The 14,595-nt window shown below is 43.7% G+C and overlaps 1 protein-coding gene across 4 annotated transcripts in view; it reads right to left on the bottom strand.

Annotated features, from left to right (window-relative positions):
* dab1a (DAB adaptor protein 1a) overlaps positions 1 to 14,595 on the bottom strand; it is a 76,762-nt gene that overhangs the window by 4,866 nt on the left and 57,301 nt on the right. Inside the window, exons 6-16 of one of the 4 annotated variants that reach the window (XM_072389891.1) lie at positions 11,567 to 11,686; positions 11,111 to 11,149; positions 10,631 to 10,693; positions 9,304 to 9,357; positions 5,317 to 5,463; positions 3,621 to 3,683; positions 3,421 to 3,517; positions 2,136 to 2,542; positions 1,721 to 1,916; positions 1,472 to 1,620; positions 71 to 167 (exon numbers count right to left, since the gene is read on the bottom strand). In XM_072389891.1, coding sequence (XP_072245992.1) covers positions 87 to 167; positions 1,472 to 1,620; positions 1,721 to 1,916; positions 2,136 to 2,542; positions 3,421 to 3,517; positions 3,621 to 3,683; positions 5,317 to 5,463; positions 9,304 to 9,357; positions 10,631 to 10,693; positions 11,111 to 11,149; positions 11,567 to 11,686 — 1,416 coding nt within the window. In that variant the 3' untranslated portion in view covers positions 71 to 86. The remainder of the gene's footprint in view (positions 1 to 70; positions 168 to 1,471; positions 1,621 to 1,720; positions 1,917 to 2,135; positions 2,543 to 3,420; positions 3,518 to 3,620; positions 3,684 to 5,316; positions 5,464 to 9,303; positions 9,358 to 10,630; positions 10,694 to 11,110; positions 11,150 to 11,566; positions 11,687 to 14,595) is intronic. The other 3 variants (XM_072389892.1, XM_072389893.1, XM_072389894.1) reach the window with 3 other exon arrangements.

Genomic DNA, 14,595 nt, shown 5'->3' with positions numbered 1-14,595 from the left:
CAACCAGAAGAACAAAGAAGAAAAGTGAAGGGAGAGGAGCTAAAGTGGAGAGAAGGGTACTGATACCTACCCTGCCCTGCTGCTATCTAGCTCCCAGCCTCTGGACTGGCCTGTTCTGGGCTGGGCTCTGCTGCCTCACTGGGGCAGGGCGACCCAGAACCACATGCCTAAAGAGGGGAGGAAGGGAAGAAATAGGGTGGAGAGGAAAGTACACAGAGTGGTATAAGAGAAGGAAAATAAGGGAGAAAGCAGAGAAGAACAAATCTGAAGTACAGCAGGTTTGGTATAGACTACAAGAACAGAATAGTCAGGAAGCAAAGAGTAAAGGTGTCAGCACTCTGAAAGAGGATTACGAATACTTGGAGTGAAAACAAACGCAGGCTGTCTCTGCATGTAGACACAAACACACAGTCATGCACGCACTCATTTACAGTGGTCTATTATGAAAGCCTCAGCAGAGTTCACTATTGATTCACAGCTTTTTTCTCCTCAAACACTTCTGCTTTTTACACCTCACCCCACAGAGAGTGGGAGGCTGTTTCTCCTTTGCACCGTATCCCCTGCCCTGCTTTCTTTCTTTCTTTGTAACCTTTTCGTCGCACCCACTCAGCGCCGCCACCAGTGCGAATTTCTTTCTAAAGCTTCTCTGTGTTTTTCCGGCCTGGTGACATTTTCAGCAGTCTGAAAGTCCTATTTTTCTTTTTTTTTGTTTTTCTTCAACAAGAGCTGGATTGGGGGCATAAAACTGATGTTTCACGGCTAGGGAGCGGGGAGCAGACGAGAGAGGAGAGACACAAGCATGAAAGAAACAGAAAAGAGAGGGAGGAGGACAGGAAGAAAAATGAAAAGAAAGTAGAAGAGAAGTCTTGTTTCCCAGGGAAGGTCACAGACTCTACAAGGAGTTTTGTCAAAGTCGAATGGAGACAGTCCACCCTCCCTGTGAGTCTGTCTTTATTTTCTCATCTTTTCTTAATTTCTTACTTTCAAGCTCCGGTAAAGTAGCTGCAGGTAAAATAAATATTAATTGACCCTGGAGAAAGAACTGGGGCACTATGGCTCTTCCATCCCAACAGAGATGAGTTTGTCCATATAGAAGTAGTGATGTATGGACACTACCTGGCTGGTATTAATAAGGGCTTAATGATGTCTCTGACAATTCCACCAGCTAATTTAACGCTGTGTTGACCATGCGCACGCACGCACACACACACACACACACACACACACACACACACTCTTATGCATGCTAATACTTAACTCACACTTGCTGTGCGCATTTTCACATGCGCTGACACGGACACACACACACTGAGGTCCAACAGCGTCGGTCCCCTAATCAGCCAGAGTGATTACCTGGCCCGCCAACACTGCTACAAAGGCTATTTATCAGCCGATCTTAACACGCTGCACAGGTTACAGCAGCATAAGGAGTGACTTATTAAAGGCACAATATACCCACACAAACACTTACAGCGTCTTCCTCGCCGCTGCGACTAGGACTGCCCTCGGCTTCCCCAAACGAGTCATCTGTGGGGGGGTCTGTGGCATCTGTGGGGGGGTCACTGACGTGAGAGGCTGAGGACTTGGATGGAGAGCTCTTCCTGGGAGCCGGTGTGGGTGCTGCAGGGGAGGACAGATAAATTACATGTAGCCACACACTCGATGGCGATATGAGAGCATTCATGTCCCGCAGCGCAGGCAGGATGGATGGATTGCTCACGGGAGTTGGTGGATGGTGTTGTGGAGGTGACTGGTGTGAGATTCAGTTGAGAAATGTCAAAGTCGTCACAGTCGTCCGTGTCCTGGGCAGTGCCCACACGGCTGAAGTAACTGCTGAATGCATCTGAGGTGCCTGATAAGCTGGGCTGATCAGCCTTCTTGGACGGCATGGCCGGAGGCTTCGCCAGCTGAAAATCCTGAAAGAAAACGTTGCTCGAAGTAAATTCTTTATTACTCTTCATGGTACACCACAAGTTTTATACGTTTTACTCCTTTAACATGGCTGAAACATTCTGAGGTGGCCCTCCCGATTTGATTGAGTTTTATCTTTTTAAGTTTTCACCAGTCTGTTTAGCTAAATTCCAGTTTTCCTATCTTTTATTGCCACAATAATTGCTCATTCATCATTTCCCCACCTTGAACATCTCCTTGCCCATCTTCTTTGCCCTCTCTCCATGCTGTGGACTCGATGAATGTGACGGGGAGGGTGCTGAAGCACTGGCTCCAGCTCCTGAATAGCTCTCCCCGGCTGGAGGCAGAGTCGTGACGGGGGTGAGGGTCTGGAACATTGCAGCAGGCAGGGTGCCCACAGGCTGGGCAGGGAGGTAGGCTGTGGGGGAGAAGGCTCCAGCCGCCATGGCTGCCCACTGCTGCTGGGTGGCAGGGAAGATGTTGGCCTGGCCCCAGATGAGAGGCTGGCCACCAGGCAGCACCTGGGCCACGGGGCCTAGAGGAGACTGGACCCCAAAGGCCAGTGGTGTCTGAGCAGCAAACGCCTGCTGGGACCAGTGACCCGGAGGTACTGCCCCCATTGTCACATAACCTGGAAGTAGAGATCATCAAAAACAGCCAAGGTCATTTTTTCTTTTTGGTACTGTTTTTTCATTATATTTGAAACTAAGAGAAGACACTGAAAGAGGAAGCAATTAGAATATCCACATATGCTGTGTTTCCTCTACACACAAACCCACACAGATAATAAGACATGTATCACCAGAGAGCGCTGCCCTACTTCTGCCTGCAGCTAATGTGGTGGCTCTTAATGGTCACGGTGAACTATCATAATTACCTCCAGAATGAGGCAAAGCTCAACACAAGCTCATTAAAATCACTCAGACTCATCAGTAAAAGGTATTTCTTATTACACATTTGCTAGTCCCGTGTTCCTGGCCTCCGGTAGTTAACTGCAGGAAAGTAAGTTGACATTTAACCTCAACTGCTGTGACTTCCGCACAGAAGGGGGAGAGGTGATGAACAAAAGCGAAGAGGGGAGTAAATAAAGAGAGTCTGATAAAACCATGGCATACACAGTAATGTATAATTCACTGAAGTCCTATACGTACCATAAATTATTCACAACAATCATCTCAGCATATTTCATCCCTTTCCTCTGACCACCACAACTGCCTCAGCCACAGGTAAATCACCAGCATCTGAGTTAATATTGCACTTCATATTCAAGACACAACCAACACCTTTTCTCCACCTCCACCTCTCTACCCTCATCTGCATTTCAATTCTGTTCTGTCTCTGTGTATCCCCACAACCGCCTCCCCACACACGTCTTGTCTCCTCTTCTCTTCTCTCTTCTCTGTCCTCCACATCTGCATCTTTTGACTCTCCAGCTTCTCCTCATCTCCCGCTAGGTTTGTTTCCCCTTTGCTTGTGGTGTATTTCAGCAGAAAATGAACAAGGTCTTACCTGAGGGCACAGACGCAGGATTGAAGGGAGCAAACAGTTCCGTGGGAGGCTGCAGGCCCTGCGAGGGGTCGAGTGTGTTGGCAGGAGAGGCGGGGGTCTGCGTGGGTTGGAGGTCGGGTCATGAAACAACAAAACAGCTCTTTGGAAATACTGATACTGGTTCATAAGAAACACACTATGTAGGTAAGACAGCTACTCACTGATGGAGAGGTGATGTCAGGCGGAGTAGACATGTCTCCAAAAATCTCTAACTGGCTGATATTCTGAGAATCAGAGGAGGCAAGGACTGGCAGTCAGGTGCAATTGTACTTTGGTACAGAAATGGACAAGTTCTGAAGAGGTTTACATTTCCGTGCAACATGCATCACACACGTCATGCAACACGACACTAGCATGACACGTTCGTAGTACCTACCTGAGCACTGCAGCAGCGACACAGAGGAGGTAACAGAGGGGTGAAGAGAAATGGGATAATGAGATGAAATGGTTATGATGACATACCCACCATAAGTTATTGCTATTTTTGTCATCTGCTTCTGAGGATGCTTTCCATCAGCTGATCTCAAAGCAGAGAAGCACACTCCTAACATCATTACTGTACTAGTGTCTTCTTCTGGGCAAGTCATTAATGTTTTGCTCCTGGAGCAGAAATGTGTTGTATCTCAGAGGGAATAACTATCAAAGAAAGCAGGATTTCTTTTTGATCTGGATTTGTTCTGTATCTTTCAGTTTCCTTCCACAGTCTCCCAATGATCCTGCTCTTTAGTATCTCCCCCTTTTTTGCACATTAATAATATCTTTAGGCCACTGGGAAGTAAAGGAACCTATTTTTAGTTGATAAAGGAATTTAAGCCTTGAATACATGGTCAGAGATTTGCATAAATCATGCACGCGGATCATTTCTTTAGAGATAATGAATGTTCTTGGAATATCTTCCGTCTCGTTCACTCTCTTAGGCCACGCAGACGACTAAGTTCTTTTTTACATCTATCAGAAAATGGATCTGTGATCATGGTGTTCTCGACTTATGAGTCTAGATGGCTATGTTTTCATTTTATTTTTTACTGCGGGTTCTGAAGCTGTAATATTTTTCAGTGCAGAGGCTTGCATAGCAGACAAAAGAAAAAGCTAAATGTCCATAACACACAGAATGCCACGATCACAAGGTCTAATTAAAACAGAAAGTACGATTAAATTCACAAAACATGATTTAAGAGACGTTTTCTCAGCCTTGAGTAGATTAGATAATTAGATTAGATTAGATCATTTTCACAGTTTTTGCTGAATGTTCCTCAAACAGAAACCACCAGCAAGAAAAAGGCCTCTGCACTCGAACGACTGTCCCAACAGCAGTAGAAGTTGGTCATTTAGACTTTCTGTGGATAGTTGGTTCACTCAGCTCAAGATTTCTTATGTGTGATAGTGTTGTGGTAAGGTCGTCTCTCTGTAATTATCAGAGTGATATGGCATGTGATATGAGTAGATTTTTTTTCACTTGACCCCTGAGACTCCCTTACTTCAAAATGTACTTTTAAATCTTGTTGCCAAAATGTTTTTTTTTGTCTCCCTCTTTTCCACATGGACACATGCAGGTTTGGACACATAGGTGTACCAATACGGTACTCTACATTACTCCAGTCTGAACCTGGCTACTATAGCAACTCTAAAGTTGCATGTTTAATTCATAATAGGTGAAGGTCAACAGTTGGGGTGACTTTAGACTGGTGCAGAACAATTGAGGTGCTGTAAATATTGGGAAGTGGAGACAAACGTTTATCTGAGAATACAACTAAAGAATTAGATTAAGGGGGCGGAAGGCTCACCTTTCAGATAAAATGTTTTCCAGTTAAAAAGAAATACTGAAAAACCTTCTCGTATGTTCATATAGCACCTTACCTGAGTCACCATATCCAGGTCTAAGTCTATGAGATCTGCAACTGCCGTCTGCATCTTTGGTTGCTCACTTTGTTCTCGTTGGAGAGGTTGTTCATGATTATCATGATGCTGATGATGATGATGGTGGGGGGTGTTTTGATGTCCTTTCTGCAATCACAACCCCAGTGTTAGATGGCAGGTGGGTGAAAATGTCCTCTCACACAAACATGTTGGTTATTTCTCATGCACTCAGAGACAGAGAAGGAGAGGGGTGATGGAATATGACAGACTGTAGGTGTTCCAGTCACAACACATACACGCAAACTCAGACACTGAGGAAGGTTCTTCTTGCCAGACTTGGAAAACCAAGTAAAGATTTAAAGAGGCACAAAGATCAGCCCCCACCTTTAGTCTAAACCACAGTACTGAGCTGAGGTTTAAACCCCCTTTATCTTTCTGTAAAGCCCACTCCCCAGAGACAGGCAGACACAGAAACAGGAGCTGGATAAACTCGCATGTTTTATGTCAGAGCACAGCCAGAGAGTGTGTTACATTATTGGGGGAAAAAAACCCCCAGCTGCCTCTGTGTTATCAAACCGCGATACTAACACTTGAAATGAATATGCCCTCAGCATCCAGCATCTCTGAATGTACAAACCCACTCCAAAATAATTTCGGTGGATGAAAGCATGAGATATGGCCATCATTAACTGACACTGAAAAACAATAACACGTTGCCCAATACTAATCAGTTATGAAAGCACGACAATTTTTCTTTCTTTTTTCTTTTTTTATAAATCTGTACTCATGGTGTTTATTTCAATCTGGGTGATGAAAAACATTTTTTAATTTTTTTTTATTAAAGTGTGTTTATGTGGGTGTGTTTTATCTAAAAGCAGCAGTCTGCTGCTGACCATCACTCCGTTTGACCCTCCATTTTCATTCAATCTGTCCCCAATTATCCCTTTTGTGCCAAATAGAATCTCTCACAATCTCTTTGCCCAGACCAGTGTCTTCATCAGTGCAGCCACTTCCTATCAATTAACTATCTCCAGAGATACAGTAATTACCTGTGCACATGTGTTCTGCATACAATTAACGCGTCCCCTTTAATTAACTCCACCTTGCTGATCCCCTGCTGTGTGACGGATCGCACTGGCGCACGCCGCTGCTCACCTGCCACATGGAAACTCACGCAGAAACCAACCCATAGCTCTGAACAAATCCCAACCAGACATACTGTAGATGGGGTTTAAACTCCACTCTTGCAGCTCCTAAACCTCACTGAGTTCAGGGATAAATACGTCAGAAATGAGACTGAACCTGATCCAGAACAGCAGGAAGAGAGACCACTGGCTCTGTCTTAGCTCTCAGTTTTACACACATACACAACTTAACCCCCATCCCTGCATGTACCTGTATGGCTATCTTTACTATAGCCTTTATCTAAACTATGAGGCTAAAACAAGCCACAGTGTAATTTACAGCGGTAATCAAATATCAACATATCAGTGATCCAGTGTTTGAGTGAAGTTGGTGTGTTTGACTGTGCTGACCTCTACATGTGGACTCTGAGGTAGCGAGGGCCTCTGTTGATTCAACAGACTCTTTCAGGTCTTACGGGATCAACAGCTCAGTAGATGAAATGGCCTTTTGGGTGTATGCGTGTGTGTGTTTCATTGATTTGCCATCGTTTAAGAAGGTGACAGAGTAAACAACAGAAGAGACTGCTGCAGACAGGAGGTCACATTTGTGCTGATGGGATCATTTCATCTGAGGTGTAGTGTGCACACATGCACTGATGTCATCTAACGTCACAGTCCACTGTCAGTCTCGGTGAGAGGACAGCCAATTTCTGATTCCAGGGAAAACTATGGTCACAAGCCTGCAGCTGCTCTGGTCACTCTCAGTCTGTTATTCTGCCACTGACGGCTGAATGAGAGGAAAAGATACTCTACTGCCTTCATTCAGACGTTATTTTGACATTGCCAGCAACAGTGTAGGTCTTAGACTCTAAATGTCTCCTCAGGTAGTTATTATTATGTGTAGCGGTTCCCAAGCTACAGTAATGTGAAAAACAAAGCACACCCTCTTTAAATTCTAATGTTTTACATAAATAAAAAACTATCTGGTCCATACCAGGTCTTAAAATGAGTTAAATATAACCTTGGGTGAACAATAAGACATGACAGTACAGCGTGTCATTATATATTAAACAAAAACTATTAAATAATGCCGGTAGTAGCGGTGTGGAAAACTCATAATTTAATAGTTTGTAGAACCATCTTCAGCTGCCAAAACCTGAAGAAAATCATGGTTGACTCACTGACTGCAAGGTGCTTGGACCTTGAGGCTACAAAGCAAGCGCTCTTCCATCACTTGACAGTTTGTATGAGGTGTTTGTGCTGACATCCTGGTTGGTTTTCATTTTGGTCATTGGTTTTGTCCAGATGCAACTTTACAAACCTAAGCTCTGCCAGAATTTTTTGTAGAGAGAAAAGACTTCCTCATAAATTTAAATTTTTAGCATGTTAACTGAGGTCTATGAAGTCTTAGATGTAGCTCCTAGAATTTGTCTGACCTTGCAAGGACGTCCCCTCCTGGGAAAACTGACAACGGTCTTGAATGATAGACTCCAAACTGTTTGAAAATGTTCTCATGACCCTTTCCTTGATCTCTTGATGGGTAGCAAAATAAAAGAATGAAATCTAGGTATCTTGAAATTGCCACACAAGTTGTCTGCCTTAAAAGAAATTCTTCAGTTTGTAGCGTCATTTTATGCATTTATAAGCTGTTTACTGCTGTTTATAATAGAGGACAACTATTCCTATTGGTTGCACAAGGAGAGAGAAATATTGGATTTTGTCATGTTCTGACACCTACCAACAGAAAGGCAATCCAAAGAGCAGCATGTGTTGTGGGCTGGCTGAGGAGAGAACAAAAATACTATGGTGCCTATAAGCTTCTTACCAAATCTGGGGATAATAAGCAGCCAGAAATACTGCAAGACTGATTTTTTACCAAAGCTCAAAGAGTGGGATTGTGACTGCCAGAGGAGTCCAGGTTTAGCAGTTTAAGGATAAAAAAACCTACTGCCTTGAAATACACACAGAAAATGGGGGCCTGAGTAGTCCTGAGAGAACACAACACTACAGAAAATGATAGCTACATTGGAGGAGGTGTCACTAATAACCAGAACATCCACTCCCACACATCCACAGGACAGCAGCCTAGATATTGTGAACGAGACAATTTTAGCATACTAAATCCAGCAGAGATATAACTAGCATCTTTACAAGCAGATAAAGAGCAAATGAGTTATAGCGCAACCCGGCACTGGTGAAGGTCATCTTTCATTATAAGCACAGGCTGTAACATATATCACACACACACATACAAACACTCATACATATATATATATATATATATAGATTTCCATTGCAGACGCTCTGACGCATACGCATCAACAGGAAGAAGAACTGCTTAACAACCCTATATATAGATTTAGAAAATAAAACCATGCACAGTTATAGTCAGATGTGGCATAAAAAAATCCAGTAAACTAAAGTTAACATCGACAAAACTTGAGTTCAATGCGATCTGAGACATAGTCATGCAGGTTTTTACCGGATTCACCGCTGGCTAAACACAGCCAGGCATGCTTCATTGAGCAAACTGACATGCCACACACATTCAAACATTCATTATCCCAGAAAACCATAAGGAGCAGGCACCATGGAGCACAAGGAGGAGGGCACAGGTCACCACAAAGCTACAGCACAAGCAGTACATCAGCACAGCATGAAGCACTGGATCCCAGCAAACCTCTCAGGGGGATATCAGATTCTGTGGATCAGTGTATGGGAGGTGTGTTAACAGGAAGCAGAATCGCAGCAAAATTAGAGGCTGTAAAATGAGAGAGCACTGACACAGCTGAGAGGTTTGTCTGAGACGGGGAGGCAGGCTGAAGGGGGGTGGTCGGACACGGGCAAACACACGGTCACTCACTGGGTGTCGCTTTGGGACGTCATAGACCCCTTCCTTCTGCTGACTGGTGGGAACCTACACAATCGACCAATAGATTCAGAGAACAGCCAAGAGAGCCTGTTACCTCTGGATCAATAAGCAATAAGACATTACACATCACTGTTCCAGCACTGCGGCACACCAGATGCCAACACAAATCCCTGGAACCTGGCTATTAAGAAGTCATATCAATCACTGGTGGTGTTTATGTGAGTGTGCGTGTGCAGGGTTGATCGGGATTAAAATCTGTGATGTGAGAGCTCATCTAGTGGGTTAATAAAGGGTGGATAAGGCTGCTTATCACACCCACAGACATGTAATAACTCAGATTGTCATGGACTGTGAGACATGTAATATCTCTGTGTCCCACAGACAGATAATCTTGACTGCGTGTGTGATCAGAGGATGTGATAACAAAATGCACGCACGAGTCAAAGGATTTCTGTGGGTTGTTTTCTCGTAAACTGACACAAGATTCAAAACAAAGTTCTGCAGTTAAATGCGCTCTAATCAGACTGAGTGGAAATTGAAAAATCACACTGATGAAAATTGTGGACTTCTATCGAGCACCGCCTGTCTCATTCTTTCTCCTTCTTTCAACGTCTTGTTTATTTTCTTTCACATGTTTATTTCAAGAAGCAGTGATCTTTATTCATACATTGGTTCCTCTGTGGCTGCAGGCTGGCTGTGGCTCACGTTTCTAATGCCTGATGTGTGTGCAGAGATCTGCTTGTGTGTGTGATTGTTTGCGTATGACCGTGCGCACGCCAGCGCCCCCCCCCCCCATTTCCAATCCATTTTATTTAAAGATCAAACGAGAGGCTGGTGATTAATCTTTCTTTCCCGTTGCTTTCTTTCATCTCCTCGGGACAGAGGGAGGGGAGGTGGGGTCCGCCTTCCGCACGGGCCAGGAATAACCTCAGAATCCTCTCCACGTGCACCTCCCCCTCTTCATCCCTTGGAGGTCTACCCACATCTCTGGGGAGTACACCCGGAGAAAGGCCCATCTCCATGAAGTGGAGGCCCTCTGGAAAGTGTTGGCTGGTTGCTTTCGCTAATTCTTACAGCCTATTATTTCCCGTATCCACATTTCATGTGTTTAAAAACAGAAGCAATTAATTTCATGTGCAGGCCAGAGTACATTTATCCCATTAAAGAGGAAAGTAGCTTGTGAAGATTGGCCAGTAAATGGAAGATTAAATCTTTGTAGCTTAAACGCTTTTAGCAACTCCCTGTCAGCAGTTTAACTACAATAACTATAGCTTAAAGCTAAGTAAGACACAAGCAAACAAGATGAGCTTGTGAGTACCTGATAAATGCTTTCTTCTGATTGGTCACGGATGGGCTCGTGTCCCGCCTCAAACACAATGTACTACAACATGAGCAGCAGAGAAAAGAGAGGAAAAGAAAAAGAAGGAAAATTGGAATATAAAGAAATTGAGAAAAAGGTGGTGAAACTGCAGAGGTGATTAGTCAAACAGCATTGTCAATAGGTTCTCATTAAAAAGCAGTTGAAGAACAAATCCCAGTGACACATAAAGGAGACAGAAGCACCAAGAAACACCCAAAACATCTTCAGCTAATCATGCACTCATAGCCACAGACCCATGAACAATTTTTAGTCTCTTACAAGATGACTCTCAGGACACATCTGCTAATGTGTACAGCACATGTTGCACAACTACCACACTGTACCCAGACAAGAGCCGTCTCCCCACAGTGCACACAGAGAGGAGCAAGCTATAAGTGCAGTAGGTGACAGCAACGATATGATTGGTCAGGAAGTTACCTGGTATACCGGGTCCTCCAGATCCTCCTCCAGTATTGTCTGCAGACGAGCGGCGGCAGGAAGGATGGGAAGAGATCAAATAGGAAGGAGAGAGTAGCAGAGGGGAGAGGACAGAGTTAAGCCGGTGGAGTAGAAAGAGTGGGTGGAAAGCACAGACAGACTTCCCAGAATCCAGATAATCATTTGCTAATCATTAGAAGGAAACAGGCAAAGAGATGAAGCAAAATTAAATGGGAGATGTGAAGAAGGCAGAACAGAGGAAGGTGAAATAAGCACAATGCGCAGATGGTGCCTCTGATGAAACCTGAGAGTGGGTGCTTTGTATGTCATTCTTTAATGTCTTGTCAAAGTCTTACCTGACTCATCTCTCAAGATCTTCTTAGATTAAGCTCATCGTTTATGTCAGATGATTAAGGAAAGGTTGATATTACAGTAAGAGAAGGTTGGTTAGAATACCTGGTAGACTGCCTGCTCACACTGCTTGTCTTTTTGCGCCTTCTTCTCCATCTCCTCTCTCTGCTTGATGTCATAGATGAGCTGGAACAAGTCCCGCAAGTCAAGAATGACAGGCTCAGCCTAGGATGACAAGTACACATTATCCACCCATTTACACACACGATAACGGAAGCACAGCACTCATCAGTACTCACGAACTCTCACCTTAACTGTTTATTAAAGTTATGTGATGATTAAAGAAGCTTGAGCTGCTTTATGACAGATACCTAAGGGGCAGTTTATATTCCACATGGAATCTGCTTTGTGTTTCATACAGAAAAAGAGTTCATGCACAGTATGGATCTGCCTTCTCATAATCAAGTGCCTGGTACCCTGAAGAGCCTGGAGCACACCCTCTGATGTGTCAACATGTGAACATTTATGCCTGTAAGCCAAAGCTCCATGAGGCTGAGAAGGCAAAAAAAAAAAGAAATAACCTCATTTATTCATACATCAAGGAGAGAACTGTGGTTGCAAAGCAGTGTTTCAGACACCGGGAGCCGAGGCAAAAACATTTAATCTGGCTCAATGTTTGTCACGACTCGATGTCATTGTATCCTGCTCTCTGCTGCACTTGTATAGCGTATCAAATGCAAAAAGTGCTCATGTCTTCTCAAAAGCTGCTTGTGACTTTCCAGATGGGATACATTTCTCACCATTGCAGTGTGGTTTTGTAGTATTGTAGAATACTAGGATTTGACAAGTGCTCAATCTCAGGAATGTATTACGGAAATGGTTCTCTCTGGATTTGATTTTCTTTGCTATAGATGGCTGAAGACTTTCACAAACCTAAAAATCAGACAACTGATGACACATGGATTGTTGGAAGAGAACATAATCAAAGTGGAATATGTCTGTCTCAGAGCAAACCGAATACTTGGCAAGATTTGCCTGAATGCAATTTACTTCAAAGAAAAACAAATCCAGTGCGATCAGATTGTCTTTCACTAAAGGTAACGCAGTCTTTGAACCGACTGTTTTCTCAGCAGCTGCGACTCAACTCAGAAAATGGCAGTTCCAGATGGAGCTATGTAAACTTTGCTGTCGGTAATTGGGATCTGAAAACCAGGTTAGAGAACACCACCACACGATGAGACAGCCAATGAGGCTTTACGCTCCTATCTGCACAGTCACTACGAGCTGTATTGCTCCTCTAGATGGGGCTCAGACAGTGACATGAGCACACAGTAGCCTCTTGTCTTGCCGTGTGCCACCTTTCTCGTCAGGGGAGCAAAAGCAATGACAACAAATCGCTGAGACAACTTAGAACCACAGTCACAGCAGAACTGCAAAGAGTCTCAGACTACAGCAGTGTTTCACACCTAATCAATTATTGACTGGAGCTATACTGAGTCACCCTGAGTTCACAGACAGAACTCTGCTTTGCATTCGGTGGATCTATTTTAGCGTCATCTCTCTGGGAGATATTCTCAGCCTTGTAGAACTCATGACAGACTCACTGGGGTAATCTGTGTCTCCTGCTGAGCCAACAGTGAAACATACTGTCATCCTTTCAAATGTAGATCTCCTTTACATTTTACAGTACACAAGGAGTCAGTAGTAGTAGTATGAACAAATTGCATAAAGTAGCATCAAAAGGCTCAGGTTAGTGCTGATCAACACTTTGAAAATACTTAGCAAAAATGGATCACAATGCCAACCATTGAGATATACAGTACGATCTGTGAGTAACACTCGTTCAAATACGTCGTCTCTACAGCTGGGAGCAGCACCATCAGTCACAAAATAACCATATCGCATCGACCACAAAGCACCAGATCATGTCAATCAACCAATATCACTGCTATAAAGAATGACAAGATGCAATGGAATAGTGTTAGATAAGCTAAAGATAATGTAAGGTAATATATAGCAACTCAAAAATGTATAGTCATAACCTGAATGTTAAATGAGTCAATCCTTACTTCCATGATCTGGTTTAGATGAAACTCATTAACTGAACGGGTCAAGATTGTGCCAAGAATTAGCGAGGACAGACTTTTTAAAGGTTTTATGGACAGATTAAATGAGAGTGATGGATGAACGAGTGGCTGAATCCCTGATGGACCCACAGCAGTGACCGCGCCATTTAAGGTCAAGACTAGCTTGTGTGTGCGAATCAGGGAGTGGTCATTTCCAGGTTCACCAGCTTTCTTTCTTTGGGTGGGGTGGAGTGTTAGTTATGTCTAAGTCTTCTCCAAGGCATGAAGACAACATTCTGATGTTCTACGCTGTCACACAGACACCCTTAAACTCCCTGTGCTCTTCCTACAAACTCAGACAGCTACTTTCATAACCTTTTCATGTTACGGTAATAGCATCTGTACATTTTCCATAAAGTTCCAACAATGACTGCGAACTAAGAGAATGTCAAGGCACTCTTTTTCTGACACAATTAGGACTCTTCAATCTGCACAAAAACTGGATAAATAAGATAAGTCTTTCTTTGTGTTCTTTGAGTTGAGCAGTAAGCCAATTACTTTTGAATGGAAACCTAAATTGGCCTTTTCTGAACCACTGCAAGTCTCAGTCCTCATGATGACAGAGACACATCAAAGGGGTTACTTTCCAATTACAGCCGCAGCAATAAGCACTGCGCTTCAATCCCTCGTGTTGTTTGTTCCATCTGAGTACTAGTGATGTCTGGTTCAAATCCCGAGACAGGAAGTAAAATATAAACATGACCTTTCCTCGAGCACACATCAAGTAAATGGCATCTTAGCCGGGTAATGAGAATATAACTTTGTGATACACTGCTAGGCAGGGTAACAGATGACAAGCAACCTTTTCTTTTTAATCCAAGCCTGGCATGTGTATTTGTGAGTATAGACCAGGGTGTGTGTTGGTGTATCTGTCTAAGTCAGAGAGCCACGGTTCATGGCCCGAGGAGGATGGATATGCCATTAGATCTGGTGACACACACTCAAACCCTCATCGACTCACTATGGGAAATCGATACGGATACAGAGCAAGCCAGCTGGATCCAGACA

Source organism: Leuresthes tenuis, unplaced genomic scaffold, assembly GCF_036924035.1.
Source record: "Leuresthes tenuis unplaced genomic scaffold, fLeuTen1.0.hap1 SCAF_7, whole genome shotgun sequence".
Lineage (NCBI taxonomy): Eukaryota > Metazoa > Chordata > Actinopteri > Atheriniformes > Atherinopsidae > Leuresthes > Leuresthes tenuis.
This window is presented reverse-complemented; position numbering and strand designations above follow the sequence as displayed.